Source organism: Chiloscyllium plagiosum, unplaced genomic scaffold (genome assembly GCF_037043375.1).
Source record: "Chiloscyllium plagiosum isolate Xiang-an unplaced genomic scaffold, Cpla_swu_hap1 HiC_scaffold_6, whole genome shotgun sequence".
In the NCBI taxonomy this organism is placed as follows: domain Eukaryota; kingdom Metazoa; phylum Chordata; class Chondrichthyes; order Orectolobiformes; family Hemiscylliidae; genus Chiloscyllium; species Chiloscyllium plagiosum.
In genome coordinates this window covers 76,672,958-76,695,984 of record NW_028270144.1, presented here as the reverse complement: position 1 = coordinate 76,695,984, position 23,027 = coordinate 76,672,958, and the positions used below count along the sequence as shown (strand labels likewise).

General features: G+C 39.4%; 1 protein-coding gene across 1 annotated transcript in view; it reads right to left on the bottom strand.

Moving 5' to 3' along the window:
- Positions 1-21,706, bottom strand: part of LOC122550677 (LIM and senescent cell antigen-like-containing domain protein 1) — a 118,424-nt gene extending 96,718 nt beyond the window's left edge. Inside the window, exon 1 of the mRNA XM_043691770.2 lies at positions 21,501-21,706. Within this exon, the coding sequence (XP_043547705.1) occupies positions 21,501-21,529 (29 nt within the window). The 5' untranslated portion in view covers positions 21,530-21,706. The remainder of the gene's footprint in view (positions 1-21,500) is intronic.
- Positions 21,707-23,027: the final 1,321 nt, after the last annotated feature.

The window sequence follows — 23,027 nt, the reverse complement described above, 5'->3', positions numbered from 1 at the left end:
AAAAGCATAGGTGGTCAGGCAGCATCCACGAGCAGGAGAATCGACGTTTTGGGCAAAAGCCATTCTTACGGATAAAGGGCTTTTGCCAGAAACGTCGATTATCCTGCTCCTCTGACGCTGCCTGACCTCCTGTGCTTCTCCAGCATCTGCATTCCTCACTTTTGCCTAGGATATCAAGGTTCCAAAACTCATTGACATGGTCCAACAGGCTCAAAGGCTAAATGATCTACTCCTATTTCTATATAATTTGTCCCAAAACTACAACTTCACTAGTTTTAAGATAGTTGGAATTTAAAAATCAAAAGAACTGCAGATGCAAAAATTGAAATTGCTGGAAAGTCTCAGCAGGTCTGGTAGCATCTTTGGAGAAGAATCAGAATTAACATTTCAGGTCCAGCGACCTTTTACAATTGATGGTAGCTAGGAGAAAGTTGGTTTTTTATGCAGAAGATAGGGTGGGTGGATAGATAAGGAGTAAAAGATAGATTGTGGAGCCCAAAGAGAGAAAAGAAGTTGGACAAAGGAGTAGATAGTGGTCAGCCAAGGAGAATGAATGGCTGCTAATGGGGACTATTAATGGCTAACAATGAGTAGTGTGTAATAAGTGGCCTGGTGTGTGGGGGTTGGGGTAAAGTCATGGGAGAAGGAGAAAAAGCAAGGTTAAATTTGTCAAATGAACCCAGTATAAATTTATGCTTAAGCACATCAATGATACATCACATTAATAGGTCTCTGTACCATTTCCTTTCCCTGTTCTATATATGTTAAATAACAAGTGTAGATTTCAAGGGGAGTAAGACTCTCTACCAGAGTGCAAGTCAACAGAGCAATAGACCTATCCATGCTGGTTAACACTTGCTGTTCTATGGAGAGCTTGAACCTGGAATATGCTTTTAAGGTAGTCAAAGGAAGCATACGGAGAAACTGAAGGCTTCTAATAGGAGTTTTCACATTGATATTGAATTCCGAGAGAAGTCTGGCCTGAATCTCAGAGGTAAAAAGGGCTTTTGCCCGAAACGTCGATTTCGCTGCTCGTTGGATGCTGCCTGAACTGCTGTGCTCTTCCAGCACCACTGATCCAGAATCTGAATCTCAGAACCCACTGCAACCAAATAAAAACAAAAAGGCGTAGCCTTGATCAAAAGAAAGCACAGCAGAGGCAGAGTGAAAGTGCAAAGAGAGGAAACCTTGAGCCACCAAGTCACCCAAAACTGAATCATCTGTGGTATCCTGTCTTATTAGTAGTGGTATCTTCTGAGCAAGATTGGCCAAAGCAGTCACATAAATACCTACCAAATACTTCAGATGTGAAACACCGATCAATTACACTTGAAGAGTGAACACGATTGAGACAGGAAGATTAGAGTTACAGCGGAAGGCTAGAAGACTGGAATTTTTTTTCCCTGGAGTATAGAAGGCTGAAGGGCGACTCCGTAGAAGTTTATAAAATCATGAGGGCCATAGATAAGGTGAATAGCCAATATCTTTTCCCCAGGGTATGAGTGTCCAAATCTAGAGGGCATATTAAGGTGAGAGAGGAAAGATTTTAAGGTGGACCTGAGAGACAATCTTTTCATATGGAGGGTGGTGCGTGTATAGAATGAACTGCCAGAGGAAGTGGTAGAGGTGGATACAACATTTAAAAGACATTTGGACGGGTACATGGACAGGAAAGGTTTAGAGGAATACTGGCTAAATGCAGGAAAATGGGACTAGTTGGGCATGGAGGTGTTGGGCCAATGGACCTGTTTCTGTGCTGTATGACTCTGACTTAAGATACAATAAATAACATGCTTTAAGCCAAATATAGAAAATGCATGGTCTTGTCCCAAGACTGCATATAAAATTTCTTAATAACTGACCTGTTTAATAATGTCTCTCATTTAATTATGTATTTCATTATTCAAATGTAGAAAAATCAGTTTCAATCCAATTTGTGGCTAATTATTCAAAACATGTTGAAAGTGTACAAAAGAAAAAAAGCAAACTTGCAAAAAGTTCAGTCGAAATAACTAGATCAAAGATAGCCCTTTTAGTAGTTGACATTATATAATGTCAGTTTTGCAAAACTTCTATTGAAATATTACTTATTGAATACTCTGCAGTAACTGACTAATTGAAATATTAATTTTTAAAAAGGGCCTCATTTTAGTTACTTACTTTTTCCCCCTCCAATCAACCAGCTCCATTTTTTTTATTTGCTTAAGGGTATGTTTGTGTTTATATTTGAGACTATGAAAGCATGATGACTGTAAACAGAGCTTGAGGATATGGCGAGATCTACATTTTGGGTGGAGATACTTTGAAATTATCTTTATTAAATGATTCCCAAATCTATTGCAAATTCAATCTCTCTTTAGATGCCTACTTTTATAATTGAGATTTGGTATATGTTAATTGACGCTCTTAATAATCGAATCAATGTTAAAAACACTGAAAATTTTAGTCATTTTCTACTTTATTTTCACAACTCAATGGCAGTTATCTTTTACTTTAAATCTTTTCTGCCTTTTTTCTCTCTTAGGGTTCCATATTAATCCACAGCTGGCTACAATTTACCATTTCGAACACTAAGTCGTTAGTAATGTATCTCAGATTTTAGAATGTTGCAGCTTGTCAATAATAGCTACACCAGATTTGAAATTTTTTTTCTCCAACATATCAGACATAAAAGAACACAAGTTAAACAGGCTCTAATGTACTTACCTCAATACATGGGTTCTTCTAGTTAAAAATTTAAAATAAGATGGAATTACCATGCTGGTAGAAGTCGTGTTTTAAAGATGTTTTGTATTAATCTTTTCAGCTCTGAGTTAGAAAACACTTTTACTGAGGAATGCTGGATTCACATGGATCGTTACAAACATTTGGACCATCATGTCTATGTGGTCTCTCTGCAACAGCAACTCAGTTAATTTCACTCCTCTGCCTTTCCCATGTAGCCCTGCAAATTCTCTCTCCTCACTTCCAATTCCTTTTTGGAAGGTCTGATTGAATTTCCTTTTTCTACATGCTCAGGCAGTACACTCCAGAGTTTTTAAATAAAAAAAACACAAAGAAAAATTTTATATTACCAAAGACACATGGTGCCATAGGTTTTAATCTTGCACTACAGAAGAAATGGGTGACGTCATGTCAATGAGAAATTAAATATTATTGCTTAAAATACATAATTTGTGACTAAGACTTGGTTACTAGCAATCATACAATGCAAGATGACTACATTCTCTGGAAGGTATTAACAGGACAGAGCTTAGACACTGTCTGTCTGCAATATCACACCCCTGCATCATGTGGGCATTCAAGGAACCCAATGAACAATAAACATAATTCCACATTTGGGTTGAAAGTTATCAAAATTAGTGTCTGAGAAACATGCTAACATCACCCCACCCCAACCCCATGCATTTTATATATTGAACAGTGATTTTTGAGCAGGGCATAGAATACTTGTTTTGTTATACTTCTGGAAGCAGTAATAGCCCCATGTATCTCCTGGTGAACTACTGATGTTTGGCCAAGGTAGATCGAAACTAATTGACAAGTTGAAACTGGATCCTTAATGGACTTGTCACATGATCAAAACTCCTCTGTTCTTTGAAAAGCCTTATGTATACATTTCTGAAGAAACCTTGTCTCAATCTGCTATAAGTCTAATGTTGGTAATACACAAACCAGAACACAGGCTAACAGCTAAGCCTGTTTCAAGCCTAAATGAGGGCGGCATGGTGGCTCAGTGGTTAGCACTGCTGCCTCACAGCACCAGGGACCCGGGTTCGATCCCGGCCTCGGGCGACTGTCTGTGTGGAGTTTGCACATTCTCCGTGTTTGCGTGGGTTTCCTCCCACAGTCCACAAAGGTGTGCAGGATAGGTGAATTGGCTATGCTAAATTGCCCATAGTGTTAGATGCATTAGTCAGGAATAAACATAAGGTCAGGGAATGGGTTACTCTTTGGAGGATCGGTGTGGACTTGTTGGGCTGAAGGGCCTGTTTCCATACTGTAGAGAATCTAATCTAATCTAAACCACTTTGAACTTTAATTCCTAAGAAACCTTGTATTGGACTGAAAAAACGGACAAAGTCTTATCGACGTTTTTGGTTTTAAAATTCATTGATAAAACTCTTTGGGTTTGATCGTAAATGAATAGCATTCTTGATTTAAACCCTAGAGAATTTACTGCATTTCATTTTAAAAATTGATTTCACAAATGGGGGCTGGGAAACATATCACAACCTATTCAAAATTAGGCCTCTCTGCTTATAGACAGATGAGGAGAATAAATGGGTCCATTGTGTCTCTCTCTCTCTCTCTCTCTCTGGGGAGTCCATAACTTGCCAACGTTTCAGCACTATTGAGTCCGATTGTCCAAGACATTATCGTGGAGAAAGCAACAGGGAACTATGGTCTCCATAAACTTCTGGTAATTAAAAAAAAAGGCTGGAACATATTCTTTATGTTTGGAGAGAACTGTTCACTGCAAATGCATGTATGTCATTTCTAGCAAGTGTAATAAGTGAACCATGTTACAAACTCAGCTGATTATCTTAAATTAGTGGTTAGTGTAGCTATCCATACATGCAGCATTGTTTAGCAAATGCTGGCCAGTTGCAGCATTAAATCTTATCAGAGACTGTTTGTTCTCAGTTTTACAAGGACCAATGGCCCTTTTGCTATTTACATCACTCTGATTCACTAATTCTAGACCTTGCACCAATGGAGGAAAGAAATTCTTTGTCTAATCTACTTACACCTATCATGATTTTCCAAACATCATGAAATCACCTTTCTAATGAGATAAACCCCAGCTTCTCCAATCTATACACAGAACTAAAGTCCTTGGCATGACTCACATAAATCTTCTCCATTCTGTCTCAGGCCTTCATGTCCTTCCAAAGGTATAGTGCATAGATTTGGACACAATATTCCAGTTGAGACCACTGCTGTGATTTATAAAAGTTCATATGGACATTCCTGCTTTTACACTCAATGCCTCCATTTATACAACCTAGGATTCCATATGTCTTAATGAACACTTTTAAAATTTTTCCTGCCACCCTCAACAACTGGCGCACATGTACCTCCAAGACACTCCATTCCCTCAAGTTAAGCCACTTAGTTTACTTACCTCTTCACAGATATAAAGTACCAATTTAGTATCTCAGTTATGCCCTATCTCCATGCATAGTTCCCATTCTTACCCTTTAATCCACTCGCCTCTTTTTTTATTGGCAAACAGATAGTAAGGTAGCAAGACAGCTTTTACATTTCTTTGTACAAATGCAATTAACTGGAAAAATGTTCCTCTGATTTGGATCAACCTGGCCATTCCATGTGTGGAGTGTAGTTGCAAACTGTTGAATTGGAGTGTGGCCATTGTTGCTTCCATTTTTATTTTTTATTTCAATATTTACGAATGAGAGGAACCGTATTGTTGAAGAGGAGAGTGTGAAACGGACTGGTAAGCTAGAGGAGATACATGTTAGGAAGGAAGATGTGTTGGACATTTTGAACAACTTGAGGATAGACAAGTCCCCCGGGCCTGATGGGATATATCCTAGGATTATGTGGGAAGCAAGAGAGGAAATTGCAGTACCGTTGGCAATGATCTTCACTGTCAACGGGGGTGGTACCAGGGGACTGGAGAATGGCGAATGTTGTGCCCCTGTTCAAAAAAGGGAATAGGGATAACCCCGGGAATTACAGGCCAGTTAGTCTTACTTCGGTGGTAGGTAAAGTAATGGAAAGGGTACTGAGGGATAGGATTTATGAGTATCTGGAAAGGCACTGCTTGATTAGGGACAGCCACCACGGATTTGTGAAGGGTAGGTCTTGCCTTACAAGTCTGATTGAATTCTTTGAGGAGGTGACCAAGCATGTGGATGAGGGTAGAGCAGTGAATGTAGTATACATGGATTTTAGTAAGGCATTTGATAAGGTTCCCCATGGTAGGCTTATGCGGAAAGTCAGGAGGCATGGGATAGAGGGAAATTTGGCCAATTGGATGGAAAACTGGCTAACCGGTCGAAGTCAGAGAGTGGTGGTAGATGGTAAATATTCAGCCTGGAGCCCAGTTACAAGTGGAGTTCCGCAGGGATCAGTTCTGGGTCCTCTGCTGTTTGTAATTTTTATTAATGACTTGGATGAGGGAGTCGAAGGGTGGGTCAGTAAATTTGCAGATGATACGAAGATTGGTGGAGTTGTGGATAGTGAGGAGGGCTCTTGTCGGCTGCAAAGGGACTTGGATATGATGCAGAGCTGGGCTGAGGAGTGACAGATGGAGTTCAAACCTGCCAAGTGTGAGGTTGTCCATTTTGGAAAGACAAATAAGAATGCGGAATACAGGGTTAACGGTAGGGTTCTTAGTAAGGTGGAGGAACAGAGGGATCTTGGGGTCTATGTTCATAGGTCTTTGAAAGTTGCCACTCAGGTGGATAGAGCTTGGTAAGAAGGCCTATGGTGTATTAGCGTTCATTAGCAGAGGGATTGAATTCAAGAGTCGTGAAGTGATGTTGCAACTGTACAGGACTTTGGTTAGGCCACATTTGGAGTACTGTGTGCAGTTCTGGTCGCCTCACTTTAGGAAAGATGTGGAAGCTTTGGAGATGGTGCAGAGAAGATTTGCCAGAATGTTGCCTGGAATGGAGAATAGGTCGTACGAGGATAGGTTGAGAGTGCTAGGCCTTTTCTCATTGGAACGGCGAAGGATGAGGGGTGACTTGATAGAGGTTTATAAGATGATCAGAGGAATAGATAGAGTAGACAGTCAGAAACTTTTTCCCCGGGTACAACAGAGTGTTACAAGGGGACATAAATTTAAGGTGAAGGGTGGAAGGTATAGGGGAGATGTCAGGGGTGGGTTCTTTACCCAGAGAGTGGTAGGGGCATGGAATGCGCTGCCTGTGGGAGTGGTAGAGTCAGAATCTTTGGTGACCTTTAAACGGCAATTGGATAGGTGCTTAAGCTAGGACAAATGTTCGGCACAACATCGTGGGCCGAAGGGTCTGTTCTGTGCTGTATTGTTCCATGTTCTATGTAAATAGACAGAGTTAATCCAGGTACATACATTCCAGTTAGCTTAACATTTGTGCTGGAGATATTTTAAGAGTATCTAATTAAAAATGAAATTACCATGTGTCTAAATAAAAGGGAAAACAGTTACAAGTTGCTAACATTTCAAAAAGAACAATTGCTTTTGATGCAGACTTCTTGGAGAAGAATAAAAGCACTTCAGAGTGGAAAAATATGACATATGTAGGGCACACTGGCTTTTGAATAGCTTTTGACAAGATACCATAAAGAACAGCAAGTTAGATGGAGCACAGAGATTGAAAGGTTGGTTTGTAGGAGAAATTGGACAGTCTTCAAAATGGTTATATGTTGATAATGATGTCCCACAGGACTCATCCTCAAGGGTGATCAGTTATTTGGTTAGCAGGAAAAGGAACCATATAGGGGCATGAAATATAAAGCAGAAGATGGTTATGAAATACACAGTTAACTTAACTAGATGTAATTGAGCCCCAAAATCTTAGTCAACTCAAGACTGGGGATAAAAAAAAGGGATTTGGGAGCTCAGGATCAATCATAGGAAACTCAAGGCAACAGCTCGTTGAAATAGCAGGAAGAAATACAATAGAATTCTAAGTAAATATAAAGACCATGAGCTAATGAGGATTCTACAGAAACCTGCAATAAGATCTCAGAATACTGTGCACAGCATTGAGCCAAAATATCCTCCTTATTAATCAGAGCCCAAAGTACAGCACAGATTTGATTGGACATTGTATTTGATAAGCAAAGTTACATGTGAAAAAAAGTTACAATCATAGAGTTTGCAGAGTGATATGACACAAATGCTTAAAATTATGAAAGGACACAGTAGGATAGAGAGAAACAGTAGCAGAGTCTAGAATAAGATTGTTAAAGTTACAAGATTGCATGCATGACTTTTAGAATGGAGAGCAAAAGAAACCTTATGTGGAGCTCTACATGTCCATGGAGTTAACTTTCAAGTGAGCAGTTCAGACAAAAAAAAGGAAAATCAACATTCAAACTTAGAGTGGATAGCTGAATGAAGAACAAGATGTTGAAGAAATATTCAAACTGAATGGGAAAGCACAAGTAGCATCGTTTGGGCTAAATGGTCACTTGCTGCCTGATTTTTTTTGTGTACTCCAAGTCCATTTACCCTTTTGTGTGACAAGACAAGCTTTGAGACTAAAAGATAAAGTCACCATAATCCCAAAGGTCCATAGGACTGTTCTCTTGTTAGAGACAACTGGTGGAAGTTGAACCTGAGAATCACCAGCCGGTAAAGCCGAAAGTGGATGGCTTCATTCTGTTTTGTAAAAACCAACTTTTCAGCCAACTGAGCTAACGCCTGGAACCTTCTATAAAAACTAGTTAAAGTCAGAAATGGAAGGTTATGACTTGATTAAGCTCAATAATTACTCAGGCAGTTACAGCATTAAAAACCTACTCTAACTCTCAAGTAATTATTACTGAAGTGACCCCAACTCACCACTGAATCCTCCACTAAACAATGCCCAACGCCTTTGTAAAATGGCCCCTGAACAGGAACCCCTTATCCAACACCCACCTACTGGTCCCAACACCCTTCACCCCTGGTTCAATCACCAGATGTCCCATCCCACCTATTCACACCATCCCCTACTCAGTCACCTGACTGGTAGCAACAGTCACCCAAGACCCAGTAACTCCCGATCACCACCTCACCCTCAGAGTTATGAAACCTACCATCTGTCAGATTGGAGACCCCCAAACACGGGGGGAAGATGCTGGAAAGTGGATGTGACAAATGTCGGATCTGCCATGATGCTATTGAATGGCAGAGCAGGCTTGAAGGATCAAATGACTTATGCCTGTTCTCATTTCTTATTACTTTATGGTTTTCATTCACCTTTCCCTATCAACATCATCTGGCACATTAAGACTCTCAAGCAACTGTCATATTAAACCTCCACTTTGAGTTATACATTTAGCTTTTCACTGGAACTGTGAATGAGGCTGACTGTGTACCTAAACATTTAAATCAGAGAACACACGTTGCTGTAAAAGGGAACATGATTTCTACAAAGATCTTCTTCATTGGGAATCTACAAATCCATGACAGGATCATTACAGGGGGGCCCGGCTTAGGAATATTAGGAGAATACATGTAAAGCTAAGTTTTAATCCTATAGAATCAGAATTAGGGTTTTCTGCCCTGAATCAGACATCGATACCCTTGACGCACCTTAACGGATATGCTGGAATGGACCACAGGCACTGGGGAGTAGAAGTTGGATTTTACTGCTGCCAACAATGTGACAGAAATTAAAGTGATCAAGATCAAAAGCAAAATTAAACAAAGTACCATTGCTTTCTAGGTTTTTGACACAGCTTGGTTAATTAAGACATTATTAAGAAATTCTTAATTATCTGCTGAGAAAGATGTTTTTTCACTATCTAAGTTCCCTCCAGAAACTGGTCATTCTATTTCACAAAAAAAACTTCTTTCAACAGTTCAATTCACTATAATAAATCCATGCGGAATATTTCTCCTATTTCTTTTTTTTCTTTTGTCAAGTAGACCAACTTAAAGATTCAACTATTAGTTTAAATTTCCATCCTTCTCTCTTTCCATCACCCTCATAGGTCTGTGTCTCCCTTTATTTTATGGCAAGCACTGAACTAGTCTAATTTTTGTTCCTCCCAAATACAAAATTCCCCTCCACACATAATTGTTTTTCCCTTTCAATTCTGTGTTAACTTCAATTTTTACCTCAATAATCCGCAAAACTGTAGAATTTCTTAGTTAATGCAGATCGTTATTTCCTTCTATTAAACCAGGTTTGGTCGCATTGATACCAATTTGAGTATTCTATAGGAATGAATATGTAAAAGATTTGACTGTATATTTACCTCACCTTGACAAGCATTCCAGCAAACCATTCAGATCAAAATCTATACATCATGATAATTAAGATGATTCGCCCATGTTAAGTATTACCCAAAGGCAGTTCTCCTCCACCACAATCACAAGACCCATCCTCACTATCTGGTCCAACTGATATCAATTCTGCTGGGGATTCTTGAATCCAGATTAGGCCAATGCTGCCAAGACCAATGACAGTCACCTTCGCATTACTGTGAAATTCAACTCTTTAGCCTATATTTGCTATTTAAACCCACTTTAATCTAATACCAACAATTGGAAAATTACCAGAATCGCAATCCACTCTTGAAAATGAGTTCAGAATTTCATTAAGAAGCCTCTATTTTATGGTTACGTAATTGAATACTGAAGACTAATTTTCCATCAATTAATCCATTGCAACAAAGAATTTCTAGCTCTACTCATTAATTTTTTTTAAGCTTCAGTGAAGCATCTTTCAGGTACTTGAATAAAACTGTTGAGTGGTGTTTTTGTTTCGTGCTCAGTGGAAACTCAGCAAAACAAACTTAGTCAGAATTTCAGTATTGGGTGCACTGAACATTTTAGTAAGTTGTTACTACCCATGTAATGGTTGCCTTGCTGATATAGCATCATATCAAATCTGTAACTGCAATTTGATAATCTATCTCACTGCATACTTAGTCTCAAATTGTGACCTTTGCAGGGGTGAAGAGAAACCACAAATTCACCAGTATTATAAATGTCAAATTGCAAAAGAACGCCAATCTATCTTTGAACACTCTGACTTAAAGGCTTTTAGAATCCAAAGCTAATTGTACAGCTTTGTAGAATATCCACAACCATTGGCCACTTCAAATTTCTCAAATTCCACAGATAAAGATGCTTATTTCTGTCCAGATTAGGTCTTCATTTTAGAGAGATCCAATATGTTCCTCCATGTCCACCTCCACATCATGGTCTCTGCTTTCTCAAATAATTCAAGGATTTCAACATTCACTGTTCCATCTAGAAATTAATTCCAGAATTAATTCTGTAACTAATTTCTCAACATCGGTCCTAAATTTGCCTAGTTATCTGAATGCGTATTTCCTTGTCCAATTTTCTGTTTACTTTGAAGCAATTTTTTTCAATCTTTGCTTCACCATTTACAGTCCTTTATCTCTGTAAGGTTACCTCCTTTAAATTCTGAAAAGCCCAAGTTTGTCCAGGCTTTTCTACTAACCAGCTCTCTGATGGGACTGCCTTGTGGAAATCAATCTTGACTGAACTATCACCAATCCTTGAAGGTCACTTACATACCTTGGTGACCTGAGTTTAATGCAGTATTTGAGGTCTGAGGTCCAGTGAGGACAATAGTTGATCTGTACTCCAAACAGTTCAGCATTCCATTTTGGTCTTTATTTGGATAGTTATTTTGCGCTAGTCAGACACAATCATTACAGACATTGCCTGTGACCATCTCTCCACCTATCAACTATCCCATGTGGTCCTCAGTTGGAAACATATCATCCTTGGGCCAAAACACAGCATTGTGACTAATAGGAGCAAATAGACTGAGTGGTAAGTGTGGCATTGAAGATCAAGTTAATTTATTTAGATCAAATCCAGGATGTATACAAGTACTTTCCAGGACATAAAGAATATATTCTTAATACCTGTAGAAAGAAATAAACACAAAAACAATTCCATGTTTAATATGTGCTACCCAATTTAATGTAAAGCTGAGCAAACAATTTTCACTGCAGTAACTTTTTAACAAGTTTAAAACGAGTCCAGTAAGATAATAATCATTATATTTTTCAAGTAACATCACAAAGTTATTCCTCAAAAAGTTCACAATGGCATGCCCAAATACTAAACATGTGACGTGAGGGCCACAATAATGGCTACTGTTCAGACTCCAACATGAATGTGTTCAAAATATCTTATTTATTGCCTTTGCTTGCTGACAAGTAGTTTATTGTTCAGTTAAAATTCTAGGTATTTATAGGAAGGGTCAGCAAAGTGCTCCTTGAATTCATTTTTGAATAAATGACAATGCAAGTAGTGTCTCTAATACATGAGAATACTTATCTATTTTAAAATATTGAAGAATATCAATAAAGATTCAAAAATGAATCATTTGATTCATACCTAAGTTGGGGTGTTACAATGTGATGAAAGGTTAAAGAAATTGGTTCTTTATCCACCAGACGTTAGAAAAATGGGAGCTGATATTATCAGAAAATTATAAAATCTTAAGGGGATTAGATGGAGTGGATGCTGAAAGAACCTTTCCCCTTGTGGGGAAGACCAGGACTAGTGGAAACCATTTAAAAGTAAAAAAAAAAGGGGGGCTCGCATAGAAGACAAAGGATGAGGAGGATTCTGTTTCAATCTCAGAAGGTTTTGAGATGTTTTCAACTCGCTTCCCCAGACAATGGAGGAGGCTTTCAAGTCAGCAGCAAATCAATTCTTAACTGCATTAATGTTTTATCTGGGTAGGTGGGGATATAGGTTTGATCAGCCATGATTTTATTAAATGGCAGAACACGTAAGCTGAATGGGCTACTCTTGCTCCAAACTGGAGTGTTCATATGTATATGCACTCAAATGTCAAAATTTGTTTGTTTCTTGCCACTGATAGTCATTAAGATTGCAGCTTTCATCTCCACAGATGAGGAATTGGTGAAGCACATCTGGAATGTCAACGAGAGTTCTAACCATTGAAGTTTCAGTCCCAATTGCTGTGCACGTTACACATATTTGACAAGCACTGAACTGGGCTTGGCAACAATATCTCCATTGTGAGATTCGATTATGGAAATGATTGCTTGATGGAATACTGGAGAAAACTGACAGATATAAATGACTTTAGCAATGAGGGGAAAAAAATTGGGAACAACAAAAAAAAGTACCTTGCATAGATCAACTCCTCAAGAGTTGTGTTTTATCTAACAGAGGAAATAAAGCATCCTTTTTGGTTTACTGTATGAAAAATATTTTGACAGTTCTTGTTAAGGGTTACCGTGTATACTAAAATCATTTTTATAAACTGTACTGGCAAGTTCGTTACTTATTGTACACTTTAGCATCCCATGTCTACAATTGAAGTTGTGCACTCAAGGGTTAGGTTTCTATGGATTATAGCATTTGGGAACATGAAATGTAAACTTTAAGAGCATTTACATTGGCAAAACTATTTCAATAGGTTCACAAAAATTAATTTATGTTGTGTCATGGATTTGACAGCACTGAATTATGTGGTTTGGTATACATGCAGTGATTCTGGATTAGTGGTTACCGTGTATACAAAAATCATTTTTATAAACTGTACTGGCAAGCACAGCAGTTCAGGCAGCATCGAGGAGCAGTAAAATTGACGTTTGGGCAAAAGCCCTTCATCAGGAATACTTTTGCCCAAAACATCGATTTTACTGCTCCTTGGATGCTGCCTGAACTGCTGTGCTTTTCCAGCACTACTAATCCAGAATCTGGTTTCTAGCATCTGCAGTCATTGTTTTTACATATATGCAGTGATCACAGGAGAAGGTGTACCTGAGAGGGATTAAATTCAGGGGAAAACGATGTATGGAAAGATGCAACATCCCTACACAAGTTAGCAACACATGGATGAGGCAAGGGACAGTGTACAGTACAAATTAAGAGCATGCTACCTGGCACAAGAAAACAAAAATACGAAAACAGATTCGCAATACTTTGACTGTTTTTTGCTGGAACAGAATAGAATAAAGGATAACTTGATTGATGTCTTTGAAATTATGAAAGTACACACAAGAGTTGATAGAAACAAATTGTTTCCTTATGACATCAAAAATGAGGGAGACAAATATATAAGTGAGTTAAGAAAGCCATAATTTAAAACTAAAATAAACAAATATTTGACTGTGGAACAGATTAGCAAAATTGAAGCAGAGACTATACCAGTGTGCAAGAGTCAATTAGACAGGTGGTCAGGGAAAAGGGAAACCAAGAGTTATGGACATAAAAGTAGTCAAACAGAATCAAGATTACTGTGTGTAATGAGTCTGGCAGGGTTTTGTAATATCTGCATAAATATACTATTCAATGTCAGATAATGATCAATAATAATCAGCACGTGGCACAAAACTCAAGAATTTCACTGGAAACCAAAAGACAGGATGTGCAGTTGGTAAATCCTGATCAGTACAGCTGAGGTGACGTTACTTACATAGTATAAAAGTGCACCACTGTGGCAATACGCTCACCCATATCACCTCCTCTAGCCTTAGCAGAGATCTGGTCGGTGAGTCATTAAATGTAATTCACAATTATGATTCAGCAAACTGCACATAAATGGCCTAAGAAATGGTTCCTCAAAACATAACTCCAGAAAGATAACAAAATGCATGGTATCATAAAATAGTGGCAATAAGTCTAATTAGATAACTAATTGACCATTTTGCTCAAGATTTTTTTAAATAACAACCACTTGAAAGTTTCTTACTCAAAATACATCAGCACCTTTTGCTCTCCCCATGTTCCAAATGACAAACCTTACAACTCACAACTGTAACAAATAAATATAATAAAATTGGAGTATTGCATAAGAACATACAAAAACAAGTCAGTCAGCTAACCCGGTGGTTCTCAGAATGTGATCCATGCACTGGGCATATTGCAAGTTACAGATATGCAATGCCACTTACAAGGGCTTGAGACAACAGGCCAGAAGCCTCAGCTTCACCACTCATGCAATATCACACAAACTTACCAGTTTGTGCACGCAGCATAAATCAATGTAATTAGAAGGAACAAAAACATTGGTTTTCAAAGCAAAATGTAATGTTACTATTACACCATAACTGCAAATTTGACTTACTAACAAAGAAGAACTGCTTTTCTGCTGGTTGTGGAGGGGGATGTTTGGAGGAACAACAAAAAGAAAGGTCTGCCAATGAGTCAAGGGTAGGAGACATCAAATGCCAAAAATGTCATGGAACACACAGCAAAGGGAGTGCTAATGATTGTCGGAAAGAAAAAGACATTTGCTCAGAATGTGAACAGAATAATGAATAGCTAAATCTGAAAGCAAAAACAAATAACAAGATTAAGAATCACATGTGACCAAAAAAAAAAATCACAATAATGACTGAAGTTCATGGTCTGAAATTGTAAAACTTAATGTTGAACTCAGTGCAGTGCCTAATCAAAAGATAGGTGTTGCTCCTCAAACACATTTCCTAAATGTTTGCTCTCATTCCTGCCTTTCCTCCTGTGAACTGTAACAGATTTCTTTGCGCTCATTTTCCACCTCAAGTCTCCACATTTGAAGGATTACTTGTTGTCATTTGCACCACCTCCAGCATAATGCCCCCATCAAACACATTTCCTTTCCCTCTATCAAAATTCCAAAGAGATCATTGCCTCCTTGGCACCCTTCCCTATTCCTCAATCACTTCAACCTCTTCCCACACAATTACAGGTTGTGTAACGTCTGCTCTTTTACCTCCTCTCTGTTTGCCCCTCCAACCCCAAACATGTCTTCTAATAAGGAGAAAGTGAGGACTACAGATGCTGGAAATCAGAGTAGAGTGTGTGGTGCTGGAAAAGGCAGCACCCAAGGAGCAGGAGAATCGACATTTCAGGCATAAGCCCTTCATCAGGAAGGGCCTTCACCTGGCTTCTAGTAAAACAATGATGAACTTCTTCCAATTTAGTATATTGTACTTCCACAACATGTGGCTTCTACTTTGGAAAACCAAATGCAGATTGGATGACTGCTTTGTAGAACTCCTTCACACAATCCACAAGCAAGATCCTGAGTTTCTGGTTGCTTGCATTTCTAATTTACCACATTGCTCCTACTTCAGTTTTTCGCAACATATATATCACAGGATATCAAAATGTAAAGTATATGTGAAAATTGCAAACTAAAAATAAAATACTTCAAATACACATACAAATTGTGTAAACATAATAAATATTAGGAATGGTGATATACAAAAAAAAATCACTTGTACGTATCTGACTTGGGTATTCAAGAATAATACTATGGTCAATTACCTGTTCAGTTTTCACAACTATTCTCTACATATTATAAATTTCACCAACAACGTATTGACTACAAACACAAAAACATTGCACATGGCGTTGTGTCCCACTAGGGTATTAGGTGGGCTGGAAGAGTGCTCTACAGTTACTGTACATGTTTGTCATACTTAAATAGAGCCAGACTGTATTTTCCAACAGATAGTGTAATGGTCAACACATGCTCATGAAATTTACTTGCAGTGATCAGAAAAAAAAAAGGGAAACTGGGTTAATGCAGATACATGGTAATTATTCAAAGTGTTAGAAAAACCCCTTGGGAAGAATAAGAGCACAGAAAGTCTGTACCAAAATGGAGATAAATAAAGCATATTGCAGAACCTTCAGCAATTAATTAAAAGCAAACATGGATGAAATCTGAACAACTCTTAAAACGTACTTGGATTAGCGCTTGAAATATCAGAACATTCAAGGCTAAAGAGCAAAGTGCTGGAAAGTGGTTCTCGCAGTTTTAGAGTACTCTTTGTCAGTGCAGACTTGATGGGCTGAAGGGTCTCTTCTGTATTGTATGATTCTACATTTAGTGATAGAGGGCGTGGTACAAGAATAGTGGCTCTTCCACAGCTTTTCATACAGCATGGAAACAGACCCTTCGATCCAACCTGTCCATGCCGACCAGATATCCCAACCGCCAGCACCTGGTCCATATCCCTCCAAACCCTTCCTATTCATATACCCATCCAAATGCCTCTTAAATGTCGCAATTGTACCACCCTCCACCAATTCCTCTAGCAGCTCATGCTGCTACCCTCTGCATGAAAGTTTTGCCCCTTAGGTCTCTTTTATATCTTTCCCCTCTCACCCTAAACCTATGCCCTCTTGTTCTGGACTCCCCCACCCTAGGGAAAAGACTTTGCCTATTTATCCTATCCATACCCCTCATGATTTTGTAAACCTCTATAAGGTCACCCCTCAGCCTCCGACGCTCCAGGGAAAACAGCCCCAGCCTGTTCAGCCTCTCCCCATAGCTCAAATCCTCCAACCCTGGCAACATCCTTGTAAATCTTTTCCAGGGTTGGAGGATTTGAGCTATGAGGTGAGGCTGAACAGGCTGGGGCTGTTCAAAAAGGCTCTTTGGTCTCAAAACGCTCACTCTAAAGATGCTGCCAAATCTGATGTTTTCTTTCTCCAGCACTTCAATTTTGTCACATATCTCCGACGTCCAGAGTATTTTACTTTTACTTTAACCTACAGTACTCTGTAGGAACAAGCATCCAAACATAAACATTTTAAAAATTTTAAACATTTACAAATGTAAATGGACTGAAACATTCATTCCAGATGCTCATCTCATAATTGACACTTCTCTTGGCAGCCAAATAGTGAGCTCAGCAAATTTACTCAGTGGTTTCCAAAAACCCTTGCATCACCAGCTGATATCCAATAAGTGCAGAAATCAAACAAAAACAATTGATGCTGTCCTAAAATTTAACTTCTATAGCAAGTTATTGAGATTCAGTATTCTACTTGAGCATGACTCATCTTCCAATCGATCTTCTCAGTCACAAAGACTTGATGTTGTGCTGTTTAAACTACTTGTAAATCTAGTTAATTCTCCCTGCGTTTGCCTCAGTCCATCTTCTGCTGAAACGCTCATTCATGCTGTTCTTACTTTCAAACTCAACTGAACTCCACTGACCCACTTCCCATTTTCTACCTTCCATGATCTTAATCTCATTTTGAACTTTCCTACCCAGATCCTAACCCGCCCAAAGTCCTGTTCACATATCAACTATGAACCAAATGAATGTCTTGAAGAGCATAAAGAATGTAGAAGCATTCTCAGGAGGGAAATCAGGAAGCAAAGGAGAGAAAATGAGATAGCCTTGGCAGATAAAGTTAAGGATGATCCAAAGAGATTCTACAAGTATATTAAGAGCAAGAGAGCAACGCGAGTGTAAATATCAAAAGGTCATCTTTGTATTGAACCTCAAGAGATGGGAGAGATAATGAGTATTTTGCTTCAATTTTTACTGTGGAAAAATGGAGGCTAGACAACTTGGAAATAAATACTGATGTTTTGAAAACAGTTTCCATTACAGAACAGGTATTGCTAGTGATCTTAGAAGACATCAAGGTCAATAAACTCTCCACAACCTTATCAAGTGCATTCCAGAATACTGTGGGAGGTTAGGGAGGAAGTTACAGGACCCAGAGCAGAAATATTTGTATCATCTATAATCACAGGTTAGGTGCCAGAGGACTGGAGGATGTCTGTTGTTGTGCCTTTAAGAAAGGCTGTAAAGGAGAAACCTGGGAACTATAGATCTATAAGTCTGACATCGGCAGTGGGTAAGTTGTTCAAGGTGGTTCTGAAAGGCAGTATTTACATGCATTTGGAAAGGCAAAAGGATGATTAGTGATGGTGAGCATGGTTTTGTGCGAGGGAGATTGTATCTCAAACTTAACTGAGTTTTTGAAGTACCCAAAAAAGAAGATTAATGAGTGCAGAGCAGCAGACATTGTTTACTTGGACTTTGGTAAAGCCTTCGACAAGGTTCCACATAGTAGACGAATTGGTAAAGTTAGATCGCATGGGACTTGGAGTGAGCTTGCTAATTGGGTTGTTTTGCAGACTGGAAGCCTGTGATCAGCGGTGTTGCACAGGGATTGGTACTGGGTCCACTTTTGTTTGTCGTTTATATGAATTGTTTTGGATGAGAATATAGGTGGCATTGTCAGCAAGTTTGCAGAGGACAAATTGGTTGTATAATATACAGTGAAGGTTATTGAAAATTACAAAGGAATCTTGATCAATTAAGTCAATGGGCTGAGTGGTGGCAGATGGAGTTTAATTTGTATAAGTGGGAGGTATTGCATTTTGGTAAAAACCAACAAGGGTGTGATCTATACAATTAATAGTAGGGCCCTAAGTAGAGCTGTAGAACAGAGAGACCTAGGGGCTCAGGCACATAATTCTTTGAAATTTGCGTCACAGGTAAACAGGGCGGTTGCGTGGCATTCAGCATGCCTGCCTTCACTGCTCAGCACTTTTGAGTATAGGAGTTGGGAGGTCAAGTTGTGGTTGAAGAGGACTTTAGTGAGGTCTCTTCTGGAGTACCATGTCCAGTTCTGATTGCCCCATTATAGGAAGGATATTATTAAACTAGGAGAGGGTTCAGAAAAGATGTACCAGAATGTTGTTGGGACTGTAGAGTTTGAGCTATAGTAATAGGTTGGGACTTCTTTCAACTGGAGCGTAGAAGGTGAAGCGGTGACTTTGTAGAGGTCCATAAAATCACAAGGGGTATAGATAAGATCAATAGCAAAAGTCTTTGCCCAGAGTGGGGAAGTTCAAAGCTCGAGGGCGTATTTTGAAGGGGAGAGGAGAAAGTTTTAAGAATAACATGAGGGGCAACTTTTTTGTTTTACACAGTGGCTCGTGTGTGGAATGAACTGCCAGAGGAAGTGGCAGATGCAGGTAGAGTTACAATGTTTAAAAGACATTTGGATAAGTACATGAACAGGAAAGGTCTGGAGGGATGTAGACCAAAAGCAGGTTGGACTAGTTTTGGAAACACAGTCAGCATGGGCTAGTTGGACCTAATGGTCTGTTTCCATGCTTCTATTCTCTTGGTCCCCTAACTTGATTTTAAAACCTCTCTTTCTCATGTTAAATTCCCTCCATATCCTCACTTCTCCAGCACTGTAGTCCTTATGCATTCTACTTTCTTCATCGGCTGTTGGCCTTCAGCAGTCTAGATTTAGTTCTGGAATTTGCAGTACAAAACTATCGATCTCCTGAAATAGCTTCCTTAAAACCTACATCTATCCAACATCTTTTACTTGGTTTCATGTAAATCTTTTTTTGTCCGATTACATTTGAGAGACATTTTAAAAACAGTAAGGTTGCCATAATCTTACTCACTAGAGACACAACTGTTGGTGAGTTTAATCTAAGGGTCACCACACCTCAGGTTAAGGAGAGACCTTCATGGTAACCTCAAACAATACAGGAACAGAACCCACGCTGTTGGCATTAATCTGCATTGCAAACCAGCCATCCAAACTAACTGATCTGAGAGATGTTTTAATAAAAGATGCTCTACAAATTTAAGTTGTTAGAAGAAAGTGAGGACTGCAGATGCTGGGGATCAGAGCTTAAAAATGTGTTGCTGGAAAAGCACAGGTCAGGCAGCATCAAAGGAACAGGAGAATTGACGTTTCGGGCATAAGCCCTTCTTCAGGAATGAGGAGGGTGTGCCAAGCAGGCTAAGATAAAAGGTAAGGAGGAGGGACTTGAGGGAGGGGCGTTGGGAATACGATAGGTGGAAGGATGTTAAGACGAGGGTGATAGGCCAGAGAGGGGGAAGGGTGGAGAGGTCAGGAAGAAGATTGCAGGTCAAGAAGGCGATGCGGAGTCTGAGGGTTGGGACTAAGAAAAGGTGGGGAGAGGGAAAATGAGAAAGCTGGAGAAATCTGTATTCATCCCTTGTGATTGGAGGGTTCCTAGGTGGAAGATGAGGCGCTCTTCCTCCAGGCGTCGTGTTGCCATGGAGGAGGCGATGGAGGAGGCCAAGGACCTGCATGTCCTTGGCGGAGTTTAAAACTGAACTGTAAACAAATCAGTTACATTGATTTACTTTTTGGTTTGAAGCTTTGCTGCCACAATTGGAATTCATCCTTAGAAACTAATTTTTAAGCTTTCAGAAATGTCAATGAGGTTTACAGATTAATATACATGGTCACCTCAAAACAGGATAACACACAAAATATTTCATTTGGGTACGATAAACTCAGCCTTCCTAAATACATCTATTTACAGTTGAATCATTAAATGATTTATTGAATTCAAAACGGTTCATATCCCGAATTTTAGCCGGAAGTGAAAATGAACACACTTATATGGTCATAACTTAGAAAATGAGAACCTGCATTGTACTGCTGGTAAGTCGATGAGTAACTTCTTGGCTACATCATATGCAAGTTACCCCCCCAGCCCGCCCCTTATGTTAACATTTTCCAGTCTGCTCTCCCCTCGCCTTCCCGTTAAACTCCCTTCCCAGGTCAACGTCCCGGACTTTGGAAAGGAGCTTTCTACAGAAAATAACCGCGGATCCCTGCTGCTGTTCATTGTACTCGAGGTCTGCACCAGTTAGGCCTCAAGTTACAGAATCTGATACATTGCAGCTTTTTAAGTCAACATGACTAATCTGGCATTACAGGGTGGGGTAACCCTAAATTCAGCAGCTCCAGCCAACTTTCAGCAAATCCCCCGCCCAGACCGCACAATTGACATACTCGCCAAAATTAACTTTAAAATGTTCAACTACGAGCTACCGGGACTAGAACTTGTAGTTTAGTACCAAACAGAAGGAAGTGTCCCCCACCCCCCGTCCTGTTTATTGAATGAAGAGGACCAAAAAAAATACAAAAAGGGAATATGAAAAAAAACACTAAATGAAGTCATGGATTGGCGGGTGGATGCAGCAAAACTGAAGACAGTCTCAAGTCAATGCGAAAGTAGAGACAGAGAGAGAGAGTGTTTTAAAAAAAATCTGGTCACCTTCCAGTCATTCCAGCGACGGCGAACATCACCCGCTCGAGCGCTGCAAAACTGACCCCAGTATCTGGCTCAGTATCGGCTGCTGTGGTCAGTGCTGTCCGCGACGGGCTGGAGCAATGGCGATGCTGTAAACTCCCTCCCACTCGGCTCCAGCCTCTCTCTCTCTGTCTGTCAGTCAGTCAGTCATTCTCAAACTCGCTTACTCCCACTGCTTGCATCGCTCAATAATTGCGGGAGAAACAGTGATTGGTAAGTACGTGTATCTGGACGCACCGACAAACACACACAGGAGGCGGAGTAGCAATGAGCTAAATCGCTCATACAGACACGTGAGGGGCTATTCTACAGAACACCGATGCAGAGAGGAAAGGATAAATACCTTATGTTGCAGTGGGAGGAAAAAAAGTTACAGTTCTAATTTTATATTAGTTAAACTGGCTGAAAAATGTATGTTTCGCAGATTAGTGTTTGGGAACGCAATTGGGTGTACACTATCAATATATACTGAGCAAAATATTATATGCCTGAACACGAAGGGACTATTTTGGATGCTAAGAACTGTAAATAGTGGCAATCTAAGTAATGAGCAATGATGCATTGCACAATAAATTAGTGTTAAAACCACGGTGTATCCATTTGCAAACCTGGATTTTTAAATTGATAGGCAGCTTCAGAAAAGTTGATGCAGTATTGAATAATGCAGATTAAAAGTGCCTAAAATTTAGTCATCTTGCACGAAGAGTTAAATGTCCACTCCACTCATCACAATTTGTCATCCACAGTTAAATATTGCAACCATATAAATACATTAATTTACATAATAAAAGTTCTGAAATAAACATAAGGCAAACAAAACTATATTTTCATGTAAACTTCAATTACAGGAGTAGGAAAAAATTCAAAAGTACATACAGTATTTGGATGGAAATATAAAGTTGCCTTTGTCCCACTGTCTCGAGAGAAAGTTTAACCTGACAGTCAACACACCTCAGGGAAGGGGTGAGGTTGAAAACATGGGACCCTCATGGCAACTTCAAAATTGTACTTTTAGTCATTATCAGAGAATTTAAAAATCCAATGGATGCTTAATTCAATATATTACATTGGATGGACTGCAATACAGAATGAGACAACAAGTGTGGGTTCAAACTCCTGCACAGGCTGAGGTTTCCTTGGAGGACTCTCCTTCCCAACCTCTCTCCTCTCCTGAGGTATAGTGACCATCAGGTAAAACCACCACCAGTTGCCTCTAATGAGAGAGCAGCCCTGTGTATTATGTGACTTTGCCTTATGTTGGATAATAACCAGTTTTCAGTTCTGAAGAGGAATGAATAACAGTTACATAGAAAAAGTTTGGCATAAGGAAAATGAGAAAGTTGGAACAAAGCACCTGAATTCAGGAAAATCCATTTTCTGACAAGCAGCATTGTATCAGTATTTGGCCGACAGTTTTTCTAATTTGATCAGGTCATTTAGAGTCAATAGATTCATGCATCATGGTCCAATCACTCCATGCCGACCATAATC